At 40.2% G+C, this 26,032-nt stretch overlaps 1 protein-coding gene across 2 annotated transcripts in view; it reads left to right on the top strand.

Annotated features, from left to right (window-relative positions):
- Window positions 1-26,032, top strand: part of robo3 (roundabout, axon guidance receptor, homolog 3 (Drosophila)) — a 251,253-nt gene that overhangs the window by 84,763 nt on the left and 140,458 nt on the right. For both annotated transcript variants that reach the window (XM_061898046.1, XM_061898045.1), the window contains exons 3-6: window positions 235-392; window positions 3,863-3,983; window positions 8,098-8,236; window positions 13,968-14,095. In XM_061898046.1, the coding sequence (XP_061754030.1) occupies window positions 235-392; window positions 3,863-3,983; window positions 8,098-8,236; window positions 13,968-14,095 (546 nt within the window). The remainder of the gene's footprint in view (window positions 1-234; window positions 393-3,862; window positions 3,984-8,097; window positions 8,237-13,967; window positions 14,096-26,032) is intronic.

The following is a 26,032-nucleotide window of genomic DNA, read 5'->3' as shown; positions in this document are numbered from 1 at the left end:
ATTATTGTCCACAAATGTAATTGTCGCCGACAAGTTTTGTAGTCAACATTTGTCGACAGTGTTGTGTAATCGTTGCAACCCCATTGTCCAATTTTGTTAAAAACTAAGATGCTAATAGCATGCTACCGTGTTATTTGAGCCCAATTAATCCTTGCAATGTAAATAATACTACCATGGACAAGAACATTTGCCTTACATTTCTTCTTAACTTCAATATGTCTTTTAATCCTGCAGTTCTAAGAGACGACTTCCGTCAGACACCCAGTGATGTGGTGGTTGCAGCGGGCGAGCCAGCTGTCATGGAGTGTATCCCTCCCAGAGGCCATCCTGAGCCAACCATATCATGGAAGAGAAATAACGTCCGGGTCAATGACAAAGATGAGAGGATTACGGTAGGTTGACTGGTGGTTATCTTATGTCCCCCTATGGATATTGGGGTTGCCACCTGCCCCGTAAAATACGGAATCGACCCGTAATTTGGACTGAAATGTTGCATCCCGAACCAATACGGAGCGTGGTTTCTTTCGAATTTTCCTATTTGTCGGTCCCACACACACGTGAATACTGAATTAAAAAATAATGAACAAAATGAGAGATAAGCGAACCCCCAAGTGTGGCTGTACATGATACCTCTGGTTCGCTCTCCTCTGTGTCAAATCATCTCCGACTCCGTCTGCCTGCATGCTGCACGCACTATCGCCCCTCTGTCTGCCTGCACGCAGCCCCGCCTCCCTGTCTGATGCACGCAGCCCCGCCCCCCTGTCTGCCTGCACGCAGACCCGCCCCTCTGTCTGCCTGCAAGCAGCCCCGCCCCTCTGTCTGCCTGCACGCAGCCCCGCCCCCCTGTCTGCCTGCATGCAGCCCAGAGGCCATCCTGAGCCAACCATATCATATCTGCGCTGTCTGTCATGATGGTTTCCTAGTTACGCTGCTGACCACACCCGGGTGCTCCGCGCGTTTTAAAAGATGTCTACAGCGGATACTCTACCCCGTCCTTTTCTTCAAAAGAGAAAAGACCTCAAAAAATATGCAATTTTTCTCCTTTTTTTGTCTTCATCTTTTCATTTGGGTTCACACAAATAGTTTCATTTTACTATAGTTTTCTTAAAGTGTCCCCAGACAGGCTTTGTTACAGCACGGTATATGCTCAATTTCAGTGTATTAAGCCTTTAACATGTATACACACAATTGTTTCATTTGTTTCCTCTTGAAGTGAAAGTGTCCCCAATCGTTATATTTGCAGCACTTTATATACCGTATTGTCCGCACTATGAGGCGCACCTTTAATGAATGGCCTATTTTAAAACTTTGTTCATATATAAGGCGCACCACATTATAAGGCGCATAGAATAGATGCTACAGTAGAGGCTGGGGGTACGTTGTGCATCCTTTAAAAGGAGCTGCGCTAAAGGGAATGTCAACAAAACAGTCAGATAGGTCAGTCAAACTTTATTAATAGATTACAAACCAGCGTTCTGACAACTCTGTTCACTTACAAAATGAATAAACAGCTGTTTAATTACTTTCCCCAATTCAATAAACACGTAAAAAACAGTCTGAGACTGTTACGGTAAATCAAACGTTAGTGCAATCACAATATAGTAACACTCGAAATAGTGCAAAGCAATAATATATCAATAACTCAACGTTGCTCAAACGATAATGTCACACAACACAACACACAAAATAAACATGTAAAGCTCACTTTATTAAGTTATTCCTCAGCCACGAATCCCTCCAATTCTTCTTTTTCAGTGTTCGAATTAAACAGTTGGGCGAATACGGCATCCAACATGCCCGGCTCCGTCTCGTCAAAGTCGTCATTAAACGAGTCAGTGTCGCTGCTGCTAACGTTAAATTATCTCACTGCTGTTCTATTCCCGTGTTCTACTGTGTGACTGATCGCCTTGAGTTTAAACTCTGCGTCGTAAGCGTGTCTTTTAATTGGAGCCATTTTGGGGTCTTTACATGAACACACAAAAACGGCACGCCTCCCGCAGTCATATATCCCAGCATGAACCACGCGCTTCTTCTTCTACGGGGGAAAATTATGTCGGCGGCTGCTTATCGTAGAAGAAGAAGCGCACTTCTTCTCCCACGGGGAAAAATTAAGTAGGTGGCTGCTTACTGTAGTTGTGAAACCTGTTGTGGCTCAGTATTGGTCCATATATAAGGCGCACCGGATTATTAGGCGCACTGTCAGCTTTTGAGAAAATGTGAGGTTTTTAGGTGCGCCTTATAGTGCGGAAAATATGGTACTTAGTATTGTCCTCTTTCAGTAAAGGTGTCCCCAGACAGGCTTTGTTTAATTTACAGCACTTTATATGTATAGAATACAGTAGGCCAGGCCTATATGCTCAAGTTCAGGCTAGTTACGATCCATGGACGTAATCATTTATCTAAACATGTATACACAAGTTCAAGTCTTGCATTTAGTTTTTTGGGTGTTGAACTGACAATCTTTGTTTAATTTACAGCACTTTAGCAATGTTCATTGTTTATAAAGCACTTTAAACTTTAAGTATGACTAAATGCTTTCTTGACTTCCCCTTCCTTACTGACCATCAAGTGACCCCGGAGGCCAGGGCCCAGAGGCTAATATGACGTCTGAATGTCAATTCAATTAAAGCATTTAGTTTTTCAATATACAAGATACATATGTTTCTATACATTTCAGGGTTTTGGGGAGCCAAACCCTCAAATTCCTTTCGGCCGTGCACTTTCGACGTGCTGCCGTGAGGAGTGTTCCTTATTTCCAGTTCTGAGAAGTGGCAACCCCAATGGATATGTTAGATATGTTTTTTTATGACAGACGGTTTGACAATGTATACTTTCTCATGTTTTTGTCCAGATTTCTGGACTTTTATGAAACTGTGTTGAAGGTATTTGTTGAGTTTGGATTAAAATAACCACATATAATTTCATGAAAATGATGACTTAATTTCAAAATAATTTATTCTAATGTCCTAAATCCTTGAGTGCATTAGCATAATTTGTTCTAAGGGGTCTAATTATGCAAAATCTATTTTTTGCACCTGTTTTTGTATAGTTGGGATCCCAATACAGTGAGTGCATAAAATTTGAATTCCAACCACGAGGCGTTGAGAAAGTATTTAAGAAACAAATGTGCCTCGTTCCAAACTGGCCATTTGAAATGTACTGTTATTTATGCCCAAATTTATCAGTTACGTCAGCAGATATCTCCTTTCTTGGTTGAGGTTTTATGGGAAAGTTCTGCGCAAGTCCGCCATTTTTATTTTCTGGTGTGGCTGTTGTAGTTCAAACAAAAAACAAAATATCTTTACTTACTCGTTTGTCTGTATATTTACTATTTATGTATTTATTCAGTGTTATGACACAGATTAAGTACAAACATGTATTACAAATTGCTAAGAAACAGTAAATGGTAAATGGGTTATACTTGTATAGCTCTTTTCTAGCTTCAAGTTACTCAAAGCGCTTTGACACTATTTCCACATTCACCCATTCACACACACATTCACACACTGATGGCAGGAGCTGCCATGCAAGGCCCCAACTATGACCCATCCGGAGCAAGAGTGAAGGGTCTTGCTCATGGACAAAACGGACATGACAAGTTTGGTAGAAGGTGGGGATCGAACCGGGAACCCTCAGGTTGCTGTCACGACCATTCTCTCCAAAATGCCACGCCATCCCCAAAATGGGTATAATTAAATAGACTCTGCTTCTTCCTAAATAGGCTTTGCTTCTTCCTACTCCTTTTCGGACATGTTGTAATTAGAAACTGGAAATTTGTGATGTGTCATATTGTAATTGTACACATATTCAAAATTGACTAAATAACCCAACCATAACCATGTAATGTACCTCTCATTTTCAGATGCGAAGTGGCAAATTGATGATTTCCAACAGCAGGAAAAGTGATGCTGGCATGTATGTTTGTGTTGGCACCAACATGGTTGGAGAGAGAGACAGTGATCCAGCTGAATTGGTGGTTTTCGGTAAGTCATGTGTTGTTTGTAATGTGGACTTGTGACAAATATTCAACATAGGAACATTGCTAATACCATAAAATATAGTAAAGTTAATGATTGTAATGTTGGCTCTGCTGCTCTGAGCCAAAATGTAGCTACCTTTGTTTTCCCTTTTCTCTGGGATGTTTCTCTTGAGGGTTGCACAGTTTGAATCCCTCTCACAGTTCTAAAGCAGACAATGAGTGTTTCCCTCCTGGCTGCCCTTTGCTATGCTCCTTTAACCTTTAAGCTTTTTTCCTTCCTCCCTATTTTAGGTGATTCTCTCAGCAGACTAAAAGCAGCATAGTTGCTCTGGAAGTCTGTATTGATTCCAACTAGCAGAATAAAATGTATAAATTATTTTCGTAAACAACCAAGCCTTCTTACTAAGGTTTTAGTTTTAGATCATACGAAAAATAGGTAAATGAAGAGCAAAACATGCTACTTAACTGAACAATGGGTGTACAAATAGTGTATTAATTCAAAATGAATTTTAACAATCCCAAATAATCTTTACTAATCTGTGTGTTGATCTGGGGCCTCATGTATTAAGCGTGTCAATGCACAAAAACCTGGCATATGCCTTTTTTTACGGTTAGGTTCAGATAGATATATAGATAGATGGATAGTACTTTATTGATTCCTTCAGGAGAGTTCCTCCAGGAAAATTAATATTCCAGCAGCAGTGTACAGAGTTGAGATCAATTTAAAAAGCAAAAAGTATTATTGGGGTTATAAATGGAAACAAAATAGAAAAATATTACAATAACAATATAAGTTAAAAGCAACAATAAGAATGAAAATATAACACTAAAATAAGAGTATAACAAGAGAAACTATAGGCAGTAGTCACCATGTTATGAAAAAAGATGTGGCAAGAGTGAACTGAATGGAACACGTGATGAATTATGCCAACCCTATGGCTGGCATATGCACATTCTACATGCTGTGGATACTTTGGCGACACACATAGGTGGTTGTTTTAGCTTTGTCAACATTGGATTTAAAAAATGTAAAAGATCAAGGCAAGCACACAAAATTAACTTTTTTGCCAATGCATTTAATGCTTCGTATTCATATTTATATTTGTGAGAATGTCTAATAATTTATCTAGCTGATTATTCATGCTGTACATTTATTGCCTTATTTTATTATTTGTGAGGACGTCCGTTAATTTGTTCAGGCAATCATTTGCTACCTATTGCTGTCACAATGTGTTCTTGTGACTATAGCACAGCTGGTCAGTCGGTCTGACAGTAATAATGGCCTCAGAGACAGTGGAGGAATGACTTAACTTTGGATCATACCGCATGGAGCTCTCCTGGCTTGTAAAAATAAATTGAGTAATCAAACAACAGTTGAAGTCTTTTGTATCCTTTTTGACAGCACTGGCATGTTCAAATTTAAGATATTTTAAACCAAATATTAGATACTTTTCACATGAAACTCTAATCTGGCTGTGAGCAGGCAACTGCACGAACACATTTTCACTACTTTATTTCCCGTCCCATCGCCTGTTTTGGCCATGTACCGTATTTTTGGGATTATAAATCGGTCCTGCCGAAAATGCACAATAAAGAAGGAAAAAACACATATAAGTCACACTGGAGTATAAGTGGCATTTTTTGGAGAAATTTATTTGATAAAACCCAACACCAAGAATAGACATTTGAAAGGCAATTTAAAATAAGAAAAGAATAGTGAACAACAGGCTGAATAAGTGTACGTTATATGACGCATAAATACATTAACCAACTGAGAATGTGCCTTGTATGTTAACGTAACATATTATGGTAAGAGTCATTCAAATAACTATAACATATAGAACATGCTATACGTTTACCAAACAATCTGTCACCCCTAATCGCTAAATCCCATGAGCTAAATAATATTATTTGATATTTTACAGAAATGTGTAAATAATTTCACACATAAGTCTCCTGAGTATAAACTGTGAAAAAAAACTGCGACTTATAGTCCGAAAAATACGGTACTGACGCTATAGTAATTTAAACATATACGTGTGCTCTGTCTCTAAAGTCGTTTTACTACTGTGCATTATTTGTATGTTATGCTTTTGTTATTTGAAAATGTCATGTAAATCCTTATGTATGTATCCACTTGCACCTTTTTAAAAAGAAGCATAATACTTGAACCATTACAATAATCTAACTCAACTATTTGTACCGGAATTGATATGGTAAGGATGAAAAATATTAAATAGATTTCAGAAACATTTAACATATATCAGAATACAATAAAATAGAATATCTCTTTATTGTCATTGTACATTGTACAATGAAATTGTATGCAAAACTAATTTAGTGCAAATTCATAACACATAAAACATAAGAACATAGATAAATAGCAACTTGTTGTTTCCAACAGGCAAATTCCCCAACAGATTCCCACGACCTTCTACTATTCAAATGTGAGGCATTATTTGTAATCTAGTATTAACTTTGACCCACTCAGAGGTGATGCAGATGCTGGCTCAGTAGGTTAGTAAATGCACAAGCTCGTTGCCGCTCTGTGATCAAAGCGCCGCTAAAAGTAGTTCCTCTGTGTTAGTTCTAATGATAACACTGGTTAACACTAAAACTCTGTTGTTATGCAGGACACCTCATGTAAATGTAATATTGTTGGCGGGTTCTGGTTGTTTTTAGAGGGCTTTATCCCTGGCTACTTTGTTAGTTAGTCGTTTATTAAAAATCAGAATGCATAAAAAACTGAATAATATACAGCCGGTGTCAAAAGTTTACATACACTTGTAAAGAACATAATGTCTTGGCTATCTTGAGTTTCTAATCATTTCTACAACTCTGATTGGAGCACATACTTGTTGGTCACAAAAAACATTCATGAAGTTTGGTTCTTTTATGAATTTATATGAGTCTACTGAAAATGTGACCAAATCTGATGGGTCAAAAGTATACATACAGCAACATTATCAATTATCTGACCACAGAACTTTCCTCCAGAGGGTCTTATCTTTGTCCATGTGATGTCAGATGAAACAAAAATGTAGCTGTTTGGCCACAATATCCAGCAATATGTTTGGAGGACAAAAGGCAAGGCCGATAATCCCAGGAACACCATTCCTACCATCAAGCATGGTGGTGATAGTATTATGCTCCGGGTCTGTTTCGCTGCCAATGGAACTGGTACTTAACAAAGATTAAATGGGACAATGAAGAAGGAGGATTACCTCCAAATTCTTCAGGACAACCTAGAATCATCAGCCCGGTGGTTGGGTCTTTGGCGAAGTTGGGTGTTCCAACCGGACAATGACCTCAAACACACGTCAAAAGTGGTAAAGGAATGGCTAAATCTGGTTGGAAATAAAGTTTTAGAATGGCCTTCCCAAAGTCCTGACTTAAACGTGTGGACAATGCTAAAGAAACAAGTCCATGTCAGAAAACCAACAAATTTAGCTGAACTGCACCAACTTTGTCAAGAGGAGTGGTCAAAAATTCAACCAGAAGCTTGTGGATGACTACCAAAAGCGCCTTATTGCAGTGAAACTTGCCAAGGGACATGTAACCAAATATTAACATTGCTGTATGTATACTTTTGACCCAGCAGATTTGGTCACATTTTCAGTAGACCCATAATAAATTCATAAAAGAACCAAACTTTATGAATGTTTTTTGTGACCAACAAGTATAAATATGTGCTCCAAACACTCTATAACAAAAAAATAAAAGTTGTAGAAAGTATTGGAAACTCAAGACAGCCATGACATGTTCTTTACAAGTGTATGTAAACTTTCGACCACGACTGTATGTGTTCTTGTCTCACATAGAGATTGTAAATGATAAGCAAAATTTAAAACAAAAAAGGGTAATTCCCTGGTGTATGTCCATTTAAAGCCATTTAACAATTCTAAATGCGCTAACTAAAATGTTTCAAATATTATCACAAACAAACAAAAAACCTAGAAAGATAGCACAACAGACCTGGTTTAACTATGCAAGTCAAAAAAGAGTATTTAAAAATAATAATCAAGTGTTTGTGTCTGCAGCCCTGCCTAATGTTCAGTTATTATCCTGCTCATCAGTGTTTAAACTGATGAATAATCATCTCCTGTTCACCTGTGCAGAGAGGCCGGTGTTCACCAAGCAGCCGGTGAACCAGGTGGTGTTGGCAGACGATACAGTGGACTTCTTCTGCGAGGTACATGGAGATCCAACTCCGACTGTCCGCTGGCGAGTAGAGGAAGGGGAGTTACCTCGGGGCAGGTACAAAATAAAATGGTCATTTTACCCGCAACACTTAGTCCATGTGGCATCATCGCAATCAGCACACAAGTCATTTCCAGCAACATTCGAATAATTGAACAGCTTCCAGGTTTAAAGCAACAATTGGAAAACAATGAAAGTTATTAAAGAAGTTAGTAATGTATGGATTATTATGTCACACCCAGCCTTACAATCTACACATTAGAACAGGAGTGTCCAAACCTCTTCCACCAATTACTACATGTAGAAAAAGGAAAATGCGGGGTCCATTTTGATACACTTTATTGTATGTTAGCATTTAAGAAAGTTTGCAATTAGCGCTTAAAATGCCAGCGACAGATTACAATCGCTAACTGCAAGCTAGGAACCAGTGTGCTAGTTGCCAGCTGGCTAATAGTGGCACAAGCAGCTACACAGCCAGGAACCTCCTGTTTCCCAGCTATTGACGCTGTAGTTGCCAGCTAACCAATAGCAGTGCTAGCGATAAACAAAGCGAGCTTATAAGTCATGAAGCTAGTAATAAGTGGCACAAGGGTTTAGCAGCGCTAGTGTTCAACGGCACTAGCTGCCAGCTAACTAATAGCGGTGCTATACTATCTTTCAATATCATAGTAAAGTATATACTAATAAATTAGGATACAAGCAGTAGAGACTGACCGATATTTGGTATTTTGATGTATTTTTACGTCAACATTTTTATCAGAATCAGTCTTTCTTTAAAAAGAATTTATTTTTTAATGTACATTTTTAAATGTTTAATAATTTTACAACTACATCAGAACTCCATCAGAAGATTCAACATATACACATATCCATCCATCCATTTTCTACTGTGCCTCTCTTGTTGGCTGGGGTGCTGGAGCCTTTCCCAGCTGCATTTGAGCGGGAGGCGGTGTACACCCTGGACAAGTCGCCACCTCATCAGAGGGCCAACACAAATAGACAGACAACATTCACACACTAGGGCCGATTTAAGGTGGGATGATACCCATTTTCAGTATTTAAAGATATTTTATAAATATTTCATTAATAACCAGCCCGATTGCCGTGCTTTTGAATAGTTACCTTTTTTACACGGTTACGCCCCTTACCCCATTTTCCATTCCTCGTGCAGTGTTGGTCGCTTGTAAACGGTACATCTCACTGTCCTCTCCCCTTTAGGTGAGCTGCGGTGTCCCACAGGGGAGCATTCTGGGACCATTGTTATTCTTGATTAACGACATAAAATCAGCATGTAACATCAATTTGTTCTGTTCGCGGACGATTCTGCGATCCTGACCTCGGACAGGGACAAATTGAAAGTTGAACATGCACTCAGCACCGAACTAAGTAATCTCTAGCTCTGGCTTTCGGATAACAAACTGTTACTTCACCTGGGTAAAACAGAGTCCATCCTATTTGGATCCAAGCACATTTTAAGTAAATCTCCGGGATTTAAGATTAAAGCAGGTGATACCATTATCACCAGCAAAGACAAGGTAATTTTCCTCGGTTTTATTTTGGACAACACTCTCTCCGGTGAAAAAATGCCATTGAAAGCAATCACCCAGATCAGTAATAAAACTAGATTTTTGGCCAGGAGATCTGCGTTTATCAACAGGGATACACTTAAGACTCTTGCTGGTGCCCTCACACAGTGTCATTTTGACTACGCCTGCACCTCATGGTTCATCAGAATCCCCGAGCCACTAAAAACGAAACTGCAAACCTCCCAAAACAAGCTGGTAAGACTCCTGCTCAACCTCCCAATACAGGACTCACCTAACTCAAGCCCACTTTACCAAATTGGGATGGCTTAGAGTTTAGGAAAGAGTACACCAAATTGCATTGTGCCTGGTATTCAAAGACCGTCCCCAAGTACCTGTCGAACTATTTCACCAGATTAAGTGATGCTCACAGGTACTACACAAGAGGGAGTTTCTCAGACCATTTAAGTAGATGCTGAGTTATTGTGATGTAGAGAAATCCCATTTTTTTAACAATTTTCCCAGGAGATTTCCCATATTTTGAAATGAAATGTTAATTCTCTTCTGACACACCGCATTGGACACACTTTATAAAGTTGTTTTCTGAAATTCCTTGATGTTTTTATTAGTGCCACACTAAACAGTATGTCGCTACTGGTCGCACGTGTTCTTAAAATTAATGATGAAAAAACAACTTAAAAGTATTGTCCAGCTGTTTACTGATGTACACCATACATGTTTAAATATATTTTTTACTGCAAATGAATATCTGCTTCGTATATGACTACCGTATTTTTCGGACTATAAGTCACAGTTTTTTTCATAGTTTCGCCATGGGTGCGACTTATACTCAGGAGCGACTTATTAATTATTAACACATTACCGTAAAATATCAAATAATATTATTTAGCTCATTCTTGTAAGAGACTAGACGTATAAGATTTCATGGGATTTATCGGTTAGGAGTGACAGATTGTTTGGTAAACGTATAGCATGTTCTATATGTTATAGTTATTTGAATGACTCTTACCATAATATGTTACGTTAACATACCAGGCACGTTCCCAGTTGGTTATTTATGCATCATTTAAAGTACACTTATTCAGCCTGTCGTTCACTATTCTTTATTTATTTTAAATTGCCTTTCAAATGTCTATTCTTGGTGTTGGGTTTTATCAAATAAATTTCCCCAAAAAATGAGACTTATACTCCAGTGCGACTTATATATGTTTTTTTCCTTCTTTATTATGCATTTTCGGCATGTACGACTGTTACTCCGGAGCAATTTATACTCCGAAAAATACGGTACTAATTTCCGGTATCGTCCCTGAAAAAACATACCAATCGATGTCTGTTAAGTAGGGAATACCTGCTTCCTCTCTCCATAAACGTTGAAGACTCCTGTACATTACCCCTGCACTGAAGTACATTAGTAGTAGACTGTTTGCAAAATCTAACAAATCAGTTTCAACTATGAATCTGGGCCGAGTAATCAATTAATTAAACGATAAATGAAAATAAACTTGATAACTTTAAGTGTGTTTATGCAATAGCAGACTTCAGAGTGAATCATCTTGGCAGCCATCGACAATCTTTGTCTCTGTGGGCGAAGGTGGGATCGTTAGCTTACACACACAGGATGCATGTACAGAACCCCACTAGTCATGACTCGCTAATGAGAAGCACCGCAAAGTAACATAAATTAGGAAGATAAAAGATGATTGCAGAGCCAAAATTCTGGTTTGGAAATATTTTGGCTTTGTACAAGTGAGCAAGATGAGCCCCTCCAACACGAACAAACGAACAAGCATGCCCAATTTGTTGGAAAGTGATGGAAACATTTGTAAATAATACTCATAATAAGAAGGTCCTGGTTTCGATCCCTTTTTTGTAAAGGTTTTATTATGATTTCTTTACCAAATAATACAGTGCGAAAATTGGTTTCGATCGAGAATCAGGAATCGATTCTGGATCAAATATTCACTCCAGGAATTGAAATGGGATCAAATAGTGAAGTGCTCAAAGATCCCTACTGCTATTATGATTACATCAGTGCTTAATTTGTTCTCCAAATAATACTGACTGTAATATCATTTATCGGCAATAACTTGTGTCCAAGGGCTTAACCGTGGAAGAGGGGTTAGTGTGTCTGCCTCACAATACGAAGGTCCTGAGTAGTCTGGGGTTCAATCCCGGGCTCGGGATCTTTCTGTGTGGAATTTGCATGTCCTCCCCGTGAATTTGTGGGTTCCCTCCGGGTACTCCGACTTCCTCCCACTTCCAAAGACATGCACCTGGGGATAGGTTGATTGGCAACACTAAATGGGCCCTAGTGTGTGAATGTGAGTGTGAATGTTGTCTGTCTATCTGTGTTGGCCCTGCGATGAGGTGGCGTCTTGTCCAGGGTGTACACCGCCTTCCGCCTGATTGTAGCTGAGATAGGCACCAGCGCCCCCCGTGACCCCAAAGGGAATAAGCGGTAGATAATGGATGGAACTTGTGTCCAATAAAATACTACTACTATTAAAATGCTCAGTTGAAGACAGCCTTACTGCGGTGTTCTATCCTCCTAAAGCCATCATGTTGACAACATAGAAGAAAAGGGAGGGGAGATGTGATTGAATATTTTATTGTTGCCCAAATCTCTATGGAAATCTTGACATATTAACCGTTTTCTTTTCAACTTCTACTTTTAACAATATGTAGACAGTATGCATGCCTGCTTATATTAGGGAAACATTCAGAAAAGTTACAAACAGTACAGACCTTTTATGGTAGGTTTATTGTAACAGAGATACAATATGAAGACAAAAAAACAAAACAAAAAAACCTCTTTGGGCTAAAGATATAGATGAATGTGTATTAAATAAGTATTGGTTTATTTACTAATGAGCAAACATTGTGACACCAACAGATCATTTATACGTCCATGAACCACACAAATCATTCCTGGCTCTTAAGTACTCATAACCTAAACTCATTTTGTGGGTAAAAGACACTGTCAAAGAGCTGTCAAAAGACATCAAGGACAAGATTGTAGGCCCGCACAAAATTGCAATGGACTACAAGACCATCAGCGAGAAGATTGTTGAAAGAAAAAAAACAACTATTGCTATAATTATTCACAGATGGATTAAATACAAGATAACAATCAATGGCCTGTGGAGCTTCCTACTAGATTTCACATGTTCTGGTTTATAAATTCAAGGGAGTTGGGAGCACAGTCAGCAAAAAAAGGAATTGGTAACATACAGTACTTTCCTCTGATGGATTGACATCCTGCAGTGCCCTCATGGTCCCTCCGAAGACACAACTACAGATATGTCTGAAGTTAGACAATCAACACCTTAGTGGCTCCTGCAAGGCTTGGTAGAATCTTATATGATCACACCATACCTAAAATTGGGATTTTTCCCATCACCTCTGCTGGTGTGATTGGAGGCAGTGAAATGTGAATATGAGCCCAACAATACCTCAAAGTCAAATACCTCTCTGTCAAACATAGAGGTGGAACAATCAGCTTTTTGGATCTTTCTCTGACCAAAATCCCTCCTGACATGTTTGCAAGCCTGCTAAACCAACTACAGTACAACAAATGTTTAAAACCAAGTACCATGTCACATTTTCTGTTGGGATCAAATACTTATTTCACTCAATCAATTACAAATTAGGGGCAGCACGGTGGTTTAGTGCATGTGCCTCACAATACGAAGGTCCTGGTTTCGATTCTGGGCTCGGAATCCTTCGGTGTGACGTTTGCATGTTCTCCCCATGACTGTGTGGGTTCCCTCCGGGTACCTGGGAATAGGTTGATTGGCAACACTAAAGTGGCCCTAGTGGTTGAATGTGAGTGTGAATGTTGTCTGTCTATCTGTGTTGTTCCTGTGATGAGGTGGCAACTTGTCCAGGGAGTACCCTGCCTACCGCCCGAATGCAGCTGAAATAGGCTCCAGCACCCCCCGTGACCCCGAAAGGGACAAGCGGTAAAAAATGGATGGATGGATAGAGTTACAAATTAATTTACCACATATTTTGACATAATTTTATTTATGTCATTAGGGAATAAGCGGTAGTAAATGGATGGATGGGTTACAATAAACCTGATTTAACAAATATGTATTGTTCACATATTTTAAGGGGGTAAACTTATAAAATATAGGGGGATCCAATACTTATTTACCCCACTATATATTTGATACTGCAATGTTTTGACAGTTGTATGTTAGTATTTGGTGCTTCAGCTTCAGTGTTGATTTGTTTTCCAGATTTGACATTCGCTCTGACAACAGTCTGCGCTTGAGCCAGGTGCGAGCTGAGGACGAGGGCACTTACACGTGTGTGTCAGAGAACAGTGTGGGCAAAGCCGAGGCAGCAGCAACTCTGCAAGTGCACGGTAAGGCGTTAGCGAGTCCAGCATGTCAGATGTACTATTTAAAAGGGAAACTGCACTATTTTGCCTGTCTTTCACAATCTTCTTGAGAGACATGAAAACAAAAGGTTTTCTGGGTTTTTTTTGCACTCTAATTTGTAATAGTCAACTCGTTCAGGCAAGGCAGCTGATTCTGCCTCTAAAACACTTTAACTACGCATACAAAAACATTAGCAATACTTCAATTACGTTCGTCGACAGTGTATGCACTGTAGTTGAAATTACATCCATGATGTGCTGCATGTATCGTGATCAATTCGGTAGAAATGACTCACTCGATAGACAGTTTTGCGTTTGGTCAAGCTGAAGCTATGTTTTCAGCACAAAAATTATGGGAGAAACGATTCCTCATGTAATTCCAGTACCTTGATTACAAACAGGATAGAGGATTGTTTTTTGCCTCGAGGAATCGTTTATTTAATGGTAAAGCTAAAAGTACTATATTATGGTGCGTTCCAATAACTTCAGGAGTTGGAAGTCAGAGTTGGGAATGATGTCATAGTTATGAGTTATGACCGTTCCATTTATGAGGTAGGATTTCAAGATGGCCACATCCAGCGAAGCTATTTTTGAACTAGCCCTATTTGAATATAAACAACTTAAAAAAAATGGCTGTCCTTCTGCAACCTTCAAATACGGTCTACAAATAGGACACAGACAATATTGCTATGATGTAGAACTTATAAAAACACAGTAGAAAATGTAGTTTACACTAAAAGGCATCATATACGGCTAATTTAGTTAGACAAAAAAATTGTCAGAAGCGCTAGTAACGGAAATTTCCGAAGTTTTTATTATTATTTGCACTCAGAGCAGTGATCTTTGAAGCCGAGTATGGCAAAGACTCTCCAACTTTCCGACTGGAAATCGGACCTCAGGTGGCGTTTTTAGTTGAAATTTCTGACTAAGAATTAAGCAAAATTCAAACTTCCCAGTACAAATGCAGAGCACCATTTGTGTTAATTAGCGGCCCCAAAACGGCCCAAAAACTGAGAACAACATAGATTTTTCCCCGACATATTTAATAAAAGTGTAAACTATGGATCAGTTTGAATGTAGAATTAAAATGATTTCCAACCTTAATTTTGTTTAAAAAAAAAAATTATACAAAGACATGATTTTTCAATATGTACAAGAATGAGAGTTTCTAACAATCACAAAGGGTTTACATTATTATTATTCTAAGTAATTGGGAAGTTATTTACTTGTTATTTGTTGGTGTAACCATCAGTTATTGTACTGTATTTATGTGCCAAAGAAAAGTGAGTAATGTGTGTATAAGATTGTTGATAATATATTGCAATAAGACCGGTAAAGTTTCCATCCATCCATTTTCTACCGCTTATTCCCTTCCGGGGTCGCGGGGGGCGCTGGCGCCTATCTCAGCTACAATCGGGCGGAAGGCGGGGTACACCCTGGACAAGTCGCCACCTCATCGCAGGGCCAACACAGATAGACAGACAACATTCACACTCACATTCACACACTAGGGCCAATTTAGTGTTGCCAATCAACCTATCCCCAGGTGCATGTCTTTGGAGGTGAGGAAGCCGGTAAAGTTATAATTGTATATAGTAATATCCATCCATCCATCATCTTCCGCTTATCCGAGGTCGGGTCGCAGGGGCAACAGCCTAAGCAGGGAAACCCAGACTTCCCTCTCCCCAGCCACTTCGTCTAGCTCTTCCCGGGGGATCCCGAGGCGTTCCCAGGCGATGCTGCAAAGTCTTGTCAACCAAGACAGCCCCACAGCATCCAGAGCCTTAAGGAACTCCTGGCGGATCTCGTCCACCCCTGGGGCCTTGCCACCGAGGAGCTTTTTAACTACCTCAGCGACCTCAGCCCCAGAAATAGGAGAGTCCACCACAGATTCCCCAGGCACTGCTTCCTCATAGGAAGACGTGTTGGTGGGATTGAGGAGGTCTTCGAAGTATTCCTTCCACCTATCCACAACATCCGCAGTCGAGGTCAGCATAACACCATCCGCACCATACACGGTGTTGATAGTGCACTGCTTCCCCTTCCTGAGGCGGCGGACGGTGGTCCAGAATCGCTTCGAAGCCGTCCGGAAGTCGTTTTCCATGGCTTCCCCGAACTCTTCCAATGTCCGAGTTTTTGCCTCCGCGACCGCTGAAGCTGCACACCGCTTGGCCTGTCGGTACCTGTCCACTGCTTCCGGGGTCCTATGAGCCAAAAGGACCCGATAGGACTCCTTCTTCAGCTTGACGGCATCCCTCACCGCTGGTGTCCACCAAGGGGTTTTAGGATTGCCGCCCCGACAGGCACCAACTACCTTGCGGCCACAGCTCCGATCTGCCGCCTCGACAATGGAGGTGCGAAACATGGTCCACTCAGACTCAATGTCCAGCACCTCCCTCGTGACATGTTCAAAGTTCTTCCGGAGGTGGGAATTGAAACTTTTTCTGACAGGAGACTCTGCCAGACGTTCCCAGCAGACCCTCACAATGCGTTTGGGCCTCCCAGGTCTGTCCGGCATCCTCCCCCACCATCGCAGCCAACTCACCACCAGGTGGTGATCGGTAGAAAGCTCCGCCCCTCTCTTCACCCGAGTGTCCAAAACATAAGGCCGGAAATCCGATGACACAACTACAAAGTCGATCATGGAACTGCGGCCTAGGGTGTCCTGGTGCCAAGTGCACATATGGACACCCTTATGTTTGAACATGGTGTTTGTTATGGACAAACTGTGACGAGCACAAAAGTCCAATAACAAAACACCACTCGGGTTCAGATCCGGGCGGCCATTCTTCCCAATCACGCCTCTCCAGGTTTCACTGTCGTTGCCAACGTGAGCGTTGAAGTCTCCCAGTAGGACAAGGGAATCACCCGGGGGAGCACTTTCCAGTACTCCCTCGAGTGTTCCCAAAAAGGGTGGTTACTCTGAACTGCTGTTTGGTGCATAAGCACAAACAACAGTCAGGACCCGTCCCCCCACCCGAAGACGGAGGGAGGCTACCCTTTCGTCCACCGGGTTGAACTCCAACGTACAGGCTTTGAGCCGGGGGTAAACAAGAATTGCCACCCCAGCCCGTCGCTTCTCACTGCCGGCAACGCCAGAGTGGAAGAGGGTCCAATCCCTCTCGAGAGAAGTGGTTCCAGAGCCCTTGCTGTGCGTCGAAGTGAGTCCGACTATATCCAGCCGGAATTTCTCGACTTCGCGCACTAGCTCAGGCTCTTTCCCCCCCAGTGACGTGACGTTCCACGTCCCAAGAGCTAGCTTCTGTAGCCGAGGATCGGACCGCCAAGTGCCCTGCCTTCGGCTGTCGCCCAGCTCACAATGCACCCGACCTCTATGGCCCCTGCTATGGGTGGTGAGCCCATTGGAGGGGTGACCCACGTTGCCTCTTCGGGCTGTGCCCGGCCGGGCCCCATGGGAACAGGCCCGGCCACCAGGCGCTCGCCATCGTGCCCCACCTCCGGGCCTGGCTCCAGAGGGGGGGGCCCCGGTGACCCACGTCCGGGCGAGGGAAATCTGGGTCCATGATTTTTCTTCTTCATAAAGGTTTTCGAGCTGCTCTTTGTCTAATCCCTCACCTAGAACCTGTTTGCTTTGGGAGACCCTACCAGGGGGCTTTATGCCCCCGGACAACATAGCTCCTAGGATCATTGGGACACGCAAACTCCTCTACCACGATAAGGTTGCAGCTCAGAGAGGAGTATATAGTAATAGTGATGATAAAACAGCTAGTTACTTTATTTATAAAATAAGGGGTATGAGAAAATACGTTTCACTTCTTCTCACTTCTTTTTGGATATGAATAAACCTAAAAATTATGTATTGTTTTCTTTTTTTGTGTGTATTCATTGTAAAATTTTTGTTTCTCTTTTTGTCCTTTGCTGTAATCTTTTCAAGAGTATTTCCTTTTTTCATAATATTTTATTTTGCTTTGTTTTTAACATGTCCAAAATAAACTAATACTACTGCTAACTTGCATAACATGTTAAGTATAGAATATTAGAAACATTTATTCATGTAGAAAACATATTACCTAACATCTTTGACGATTAAATCATGATCATAACAATCCACATTTAATTATACTACATATAATGTATAGGTGTGTTTACCCCACCTACCACCACAATGCAGCTGAGACCCCAATGCACCCTCGCGACCCCACAAGAGAACAGTGGTAGAACATGGACGGAGTTGTATATATATATATATATATATATATATATATATATATATATATATATAGGGCTCTCAAATGATTAAAAAGAAAAAAAATAATCACTTGACATATATATATACATTTACATATATATATATATATATGTATGTGTGTGTATATATATATATATATATAGATATAGATATATATATATAATATGTGTGTGTGTGTGTGTGTGTATATATATATATATATATATATATATAGTATATATATATATATATATATATATACATATATATATATATATATGTAATCAATCAATCAATCAATGTTTACTTATATAGCCCTAAATCACTAGTGTCTCAAAGGGCTGCACAAACCACCACGACATCCTCGGTGGGCCCACATAAGGGCAAGGAAAACTCACACCCAGTGGGACATCGGTGACAATAATGACCCAGTGGGACGTCGGTGACAATGATGACTATGAGAACCTTGGAGAGGAGGAAAGCAATGGATGTCGAGCGGGTCTAACATGATACTGTGAAAGTTCAATCCACAATGGATCCAACACAGTCGCGAGAGTTCAGTCCAAAGCGGATCCAACACAGCAGCGAGAGTCCCGTTCACAGCGGAGCCAGCAGGAAACCATCCCAAGCGGAGGCGGATCAGCAGCGCAGAGATGTCCCCAGCCGATACACAGGCAAGCAGTACATGGCCCCCGGATCGGACCGGACCCCTCCACAAGGGAGAGTGGGACATAGAAGAAATAGAAAAGAAACGGCAGATCAACTGGTCTAAAAAGGGAGTCTATTTAAAGGCTAGAGTATACAAATGAGTTTTAAGGTGAGACTTAAATGCTTCTACTGAGGTGGCATCTCGAACTGTTACCGGGAGGGCATTCCAGAGTACTGGAGCCCGAACGGAAAACGCTCTATAGCCCGCAGACTTTTTTTGGGCTTTGGGAATCACTAATAAGCCGGAGTCCTTTGAACGCAGATTTCTTGCCGGGACATATGGTACAATACAATCGGCAAGATTGGATGGAGCTAGACCGTGTAGTATTTTATACGTAAGTAGTAAAACCTTAAAGTCACATCTTAAGTGCACAGGAAGCCAGTGCAGGTGAGCCAGTACAGGCGTAATGTGATCAAACTTTCTTGTTCTTGTCAAAAGTCTAGCAGCCGCATTTTGTACCAACTGTAATCTTTTAATGCTAGACATGGGGAGACCCGAAAATAATACGTTACAGTAGTCGAGGCGAGACGTAACAAACGCATGGATAATGATCTCAGCGTCTTTAGTGGACAGAATGGAGCGAATTTTAGCGATATTACGGAGATGAAAGAAGGCCGTTTTATTAACGCTTTTATTGTGTGCCTCAAAGGAGAGAGTTGGGTCGAAGATAATACCCAGATTCTTTACCGTGTCGCCTTGTTTAATTGTTTGGTTGTCAAATGTTAGAGTTGTATTATTAAATAGAGTTCGGTGTCTAGCAGGACCGATAATCAGCATTTCCGTTTTTTTGGCGTTGAGTTGCAAAAAGTAAGCGGACATCCATTGTTTAATTTCATTAAGACACGCCTCCAGCTGACTACAATCCGGCGTGTTGGTCAGCTTTAGGGGCATGTAGAGTTGGGTGTCATCAGCATAGCAGTGAAAGCTAATACCGTATTTGCGTATGATGTCACCTAGCGGCAGCATGTAGATGCTGAAGAGTGCAGGGCCAAGGACCGAACCCTGGGGAACTCCACACGTTACCTTAACATAGTCCGAGGTCACATTGTTATGGGAGACGCACTGCATCCTATCAGTAAGACAAGAGTTAAACCAAGACAGGGCTAAGTCTGACATACCAATTCGTGTTTTGATACGTTCTAATAAAATATTATGATCGACGGTATCGAAAGCAGCGCTAAGATCGAGGAGCAGCAACATAGATGACGCATCAGAATCCATCGTTAGCAATAGATCATTAGTCATTTTTGCGAGGGCTGTCTCCGTGGAGTGATTTGCCCTGAAACCGGATTGAAAGGTTTCACATAGATTGTTAGACGCTAAGTGTTCATTTAACTGCTCCGCAACAATTTTTTCGAGGATTTTTGAAATAAAGGGAAGGTGAGACACCGGTCGGTAGTTTACCATGAGGTCAGGATCGAGGTTAGGTCTTTTAAGAAGAGGATGAATAACCGCTTTTTTGAATGCTTGGGGAACAATGCCCGAGGAGAGTGATAAGTTTATAATATTCAGCACTGATGGACCTAATAATACAAAGAGCTCCTTGATCAGTTTCCCAGGGAGAGGGTCAAGTAAACATGTTGTCTGTTTTATTCCATTTACACGTTGTAACAATTCCTCTAATGTTATTTCCTCAAAACGAGAGAAACTATTTTGGAGGGCAGTATCCGCCGTATATACCATCGTATCAGTGTTAATAGAACCCCGTTGTAGCTGGGACGCATTGTCTTTAATCTCCTTTCTAATGACTTCAATTTTCTTACTAAAGAATTGCATAAAGTCATCAGCTGAGTAGGTTGAGCTACTGGAAGGAGTCCCTTGTTGGGTTAGCGATGCTACCATACTAAACAAAAATTTAGGATCGATTTTATTACGGTGGATGAGAATTGAGTAATATTTAGCTTTAGCTAAGGTAAGCATGCGTTTATAAGTTATTAAACCATCACTCCATGCTTGATGGTGCACCTCAAGTTTAGTCGTGCGCCATTTGCGTTCCAGCTTTCTACATAATAATTTCTGAGCTCTAGTTTTTTCTGTAAATCACGGGGTGCGCTTTTTTGGAGCCTTTTTTGACTTTAGCGGTGCTATGTTATCAATGGTTCCGCGCAGGGCGTCGTTAAAGTTGTTAGTGAGGTTATCAATAGAGCCCACATACTTTGGGAATGGTGCCATTACCGAGGGCAGTAGGTCAGCAAGAGTTGTCGTTGTGGCCGTATTAATGTTGTGGCTGCTATAGCAGTTATTATTATTATTAGTTTGACGAACACGCGTTTGAACCTCGAATTTTATAAGGTAATGATTGGACAATACTTTAGTATTCGGGAGTATCGTAACTTTGGAAACGGTGATACCCCTGACAAGCACTAGGTCTATCGTATTACCGTTGCGATGCGTGGGTTCATTTATTATTTGTGTGAGACCACAGCTATCAATTATAGTCTGGAGCGCTACGCACGGTGGGTCCGATGGGGTATTCATATGGATATTAAAGTCCCCCATTATGATTATATTATCGGCGTGTGTCACTAGATCAGCAACAAACTCTGAGAATTCATTGATAAAGTCCGAACAGGGCCCTGGGGGGCGGTAGATAACAGCCAGGTGTAGAGGCAGCGGTGTGACAGACCTCATAGTAAGCACCTCAAATGATTTATATTTATTATTTATGTTAGGAGTAAGGTTAAAGTTTTTGTTGTATATTAGTGCGACCCCCCCACCCCTTTTAAGCGGACGGGCAATATGCGCATGTGTAAAGTTAGGAGGACATGCCTCATTTAGCGCAAAAAAGTCATTTGGTTTAAGCCAGGTTTCGCTGAGACCGATGACATTAAGATTGTTGTCTCTGATAATACCATTAACTAATAACGTTTTGGGAGACAATGATCTTATGTTTAAAAAACCTATATTATAGGTAGTGGGCTGTTTTAGGGAATTTTTGATCAAATTATCCGTAGTAGAAATATTAATAATGTTGTGTTTATTATGCCCAGTGCATTTAGTATAATTACGACCATATCTAGGAATTGATACGACAGGAATTTTCCGATTGTTTGATTGTTGCTTTGATAAACTGCACACATCATGGTTAGCCACCTCAGTAACGGGGATTTTCCGAGTGTTTGTTTGTTGCTTTGATAAACTGCACGCATCATAGTTAGCCACCTCAGTAACGGGAATTTTCCGTGTTTGTTTGTTGCTTTGATAAACTGCACGCATCATAGTTAGCCACCTCGATAAAACACATGTCCAACTCTGAAACACTCAAAGCAGAAGAAACGTGTTCTAATTTAACTGACTCCTTACCCAGACCAGTAGTCTCGCATCTTCCATTTAAATGCGGCTGCAGGATGGAGGGAAGTGGTGTCCTGTGGGGATTAGCCTTCTGCTTTGTTTTTAGCCCCGCTCGACATCCGCGTTTCCGATCACACCGCTGGCGTCTGCTCCGTAGACGGCCCCCGCTGCTACTATACTCCCCTGCTTCACAGGCCGCTGGATGTAGCCGCCGACGTATTCCCATGCTAGTTAGCACGTTTAGCACGCACGCGTCTATCAGTCCAAAACGGCCCGATATGTCCACATCCAGAAGTGTCTGGCGGTCGTACGTGATCACGGAGTGACCACGATGTGAGCCAGCCATAAAGTTTGTAGAATTGTCCGGTATTTCTGCCAAATGTTCCATCTTTAGCAAGAGCTCCGCAATGTCGCAGCCCGTCCGGGCGCCGCCATCTTGGAAATATATATATATATATATATATATATATATATATATATATATATATATATATATATATATTAGGGCTGCGAATCTTTGGGTGTCCCACGATTCGATTCAATATCAATTCTTGGGGTCACGATTCGATAATATATCGATTTTTTTTTATTCAACACGATTCTCGATTCAAAAACGATATTTTTCACATTCAAAAGGATTCTGTATTCATTTAATACATAAGATTTCAGCAGGATCTACCCCAGTCTGCTGACATGATAGCAGAGTAGTAGTTTTTTTTTAAAAGCCTTTATAATTGTAAAGGACAATGTTTTATCACTGATCGCAATAATGTAAATTTGTTTTAACTCTTAAATGAACAAAAAATATGACTTATTTTAGCTTTGTGAAAACATTAGACACAGTGTGTTGTCAAGCTTATGAGATGCGATGCAAGTGTAAGCCACTGTGACACTATTGTTCTTTTTTTAAATCTTTATAAATGTCTAATGATAATGTCAATGAGGGATTTTTAATCACTGCTATGCTGAAATTATAACTAATATTGATACTGTTGTTGATAATATTAATTTTTGTTTCATTACTTTTGGTTTGTTCTGTGTCGTGTTTGTGTCTTCTCTCAATTGCTCTGTTTATTGCAGTTCTGAGTGTTGCTGGGTCAGGTTTGGTTTTGGAATTGAATTGCATTGTTATGGTATTGCCGTGTTGTGATTTGTTGGATTGATAAAAAAAAAAGAAAAGAAAAAAATGAGAATCGATTCTGAATCGCACAACGTATTCGATTCGTATTCGAATCGATTTTTTCCCACACCCCTAATATATATACTGTATTTATGTATAATATATATATTAGGGCTGTCAAGTGATTAATTGTTTTAATCAGATTAAACACACTCAAAACCTGTGATTAATCGTGGGTTGTTATATTCTTTCATAAGTAAAATTTGCTGAAGAAAATACCCCAATATTTCGGTACAAATGCAATTTAGTAGTCAGAATGTCATAAACGAAAGTTTTTTAAATATTTGACTGAACTGCAAGTCATTGATTTGCTCAAAACTTGGTAAAAATACGTACAGTAAAAATTAGGTGCACATTTTGAAAGTCTTAGCAGTTTGCAATAAATTTGCAAACAAAGTACTGTTACTAATTGACAGTGTAGTCACTCATCAGCAACTTAACACAGTGCACCATTTATTCGTATTTAGTTTTAACAGTTGTTTAAACAGTCAAGCTTGTTTACCATTTCAGATAACAATGCTGATCTCTTTTAATGGTTCAATGCGACCCCAGCTCATTGTGATTACTTACGGGATGTCCAACGTTCACCAGGAAGCAAAATACATTCACATTCAGTCTGTAGTTGCAAGTTGATGCTGTTGTATGTGTAGTAAAGTTGTTTTATCATTGTTGTAATTGTGCCTTGTCAAGGTACGACAGATCATCTGTGGTGATATGAATCTTCTTGCAGGACTTGTTCTTCACAGATGTTAGATATTCTGCATGTGGTGGCTGTCCGTTTAGCAAAGGCATATATGTTCTACTTGACTCGGCTGCTTTTGTTGACGACATTGAATCAGTAAAATTTGCCATATTAGCGTTTTCCTCTGCTTTTTGTGGATGTAGCTAGCATTCATGCTAGCATGTAGCTAACGGCACAAAAGCACCAGCGAATCTTCACTGCTCTGCTTGCATAAATACAATTTGATGATAAAAATACCCCAATGTTTGGGTACACATCTAATTTAGTAGTCAGAATGTCATACAGGAACATTTTTTAAATGTTTTACTGAACTGCAAGTCATTGATTTGCTCAAAACTTCGTTAAAATATGTACAGTAAAATTGAGTGCACATTTTGAAAGTTTTTGCAGTTTGCAAGAATCTTGCAAACAAGGTACAGTTACTAATCGTTAATGTAGTAAACGCACTCGTAAGCAAGCACACATATAGCTTAGCGCCACAGCTAAGATAGCTTGTGCTGTTCTCTTCCCTCCTCCTTCCTCCGCGCTAACCCAGTTGACACATAACGTTAAAAGAATGTTAGCTAATAGTTCTCCCATTGCTAGTTAAAACCAAACCGAAAACTAACAATCAGAGAATATTACAATTAATGTCGCAGAACTGTCTGTATTATTGTATTTAACATATGTCAATAATTGATAATTGAACGTATGTCCATTAATTCATGAATCGTCCACATTCTAATAGAGATGCATTGAAGAATCGATCACCTCTAATTAAAATATAACAAAGTATAACGTTGTTAATCAATAATCGATTACTATCTAGCAGCTAGCACTGCTAATCGCATAATAGCTAGCTGGCTATTTGATTAATAATCGCGAGCTATAGTGAATATAATATAATTTTGTATTTATGATTTTACAGTATTTTTACATGCTATTATTGATCTCAAGCAACAGCATTATTTCTAAACTTCAGTGTTGGATTATTGTTACTGTGTATTAAAATCCATTTAAATTTGTGAAAAATTTGCGGGTATATAAAACAAATATTTAAAGCACGTCAAAATCAAACAAACATTTCACGACCCCCTTGCGAACCCCATTTTAAAGACCTCTGACGAGATCAAACAGTAAGTAAAAGCGATGACAATAATATTACAGCAATGGTTGGTAACAGGGTTTCTTCAGGATGTAATGACAGATATTTCAATATGTTTTTGGCTGTGTTTTTTTTGCACTTAGTGATTATTGTGCTCTGATGCCACAAACACAATAACATTTGAGTCACCACACTTCTAATGTATTAGTGTTCCATTTCCTAAGTATGCTTCACAGGGATTTAAGTTATGTTGAATGCTGTAATCAAAGGTTGAGAATGTGTGCCAGGAGATATTACACCAAAAGACGCATTGTGTCTCCATTGTTAAAACAGACCGTATTCTGCCGCTGGTTACAGACAGCTCCCTGTGACTGTGTGAGAGATGAGGAGACATTAAGTTCCTTTTCAAGTCTCAATTCATCATGCCTCGGGAGAGAGTTACTAGATCAAAAAGCATTGAAATTGTATTAAAATAAAGTCAGTCCCTTAAAGAGACGCACGCACTCGGGTGAGAAGTGATGATAAAAGGGAATTTTTAAAGCACTTTGGAACAGTTGATTCTTTGAACAGGCCCTTCAGTTTTTACACATGTCAATGATGCCTGTCGACACAAAACCATAAAACTACATCCACATGCATGCTATTTTTGTTTATTCAGGGTGTAACAGTGCATCTATTACTAATTGGAGTTTTTGGTATGGGACCTTTGGGAGAGACGCACCAATTT

Source organism: Nerophis ophidion, linkage group LG04 (assembly GCF_033978795.1).
Source record: "Nerophis ophidion isolate RoL-2023_Sa linkage group LG04, RoL_Noph_v1.0, whole genome shotgun sequence".
Taxonomy (NCBI): domain Eukaryota; kingdom Metazoa; phylum Chordata; class Actinopteri; order Syngnathiformes; family Syngnathidae; genus Nerophis; species Nerophis ophidion.
This window is presented reverse-complemented; position numbering and strand designations above follow the sequence as displayed.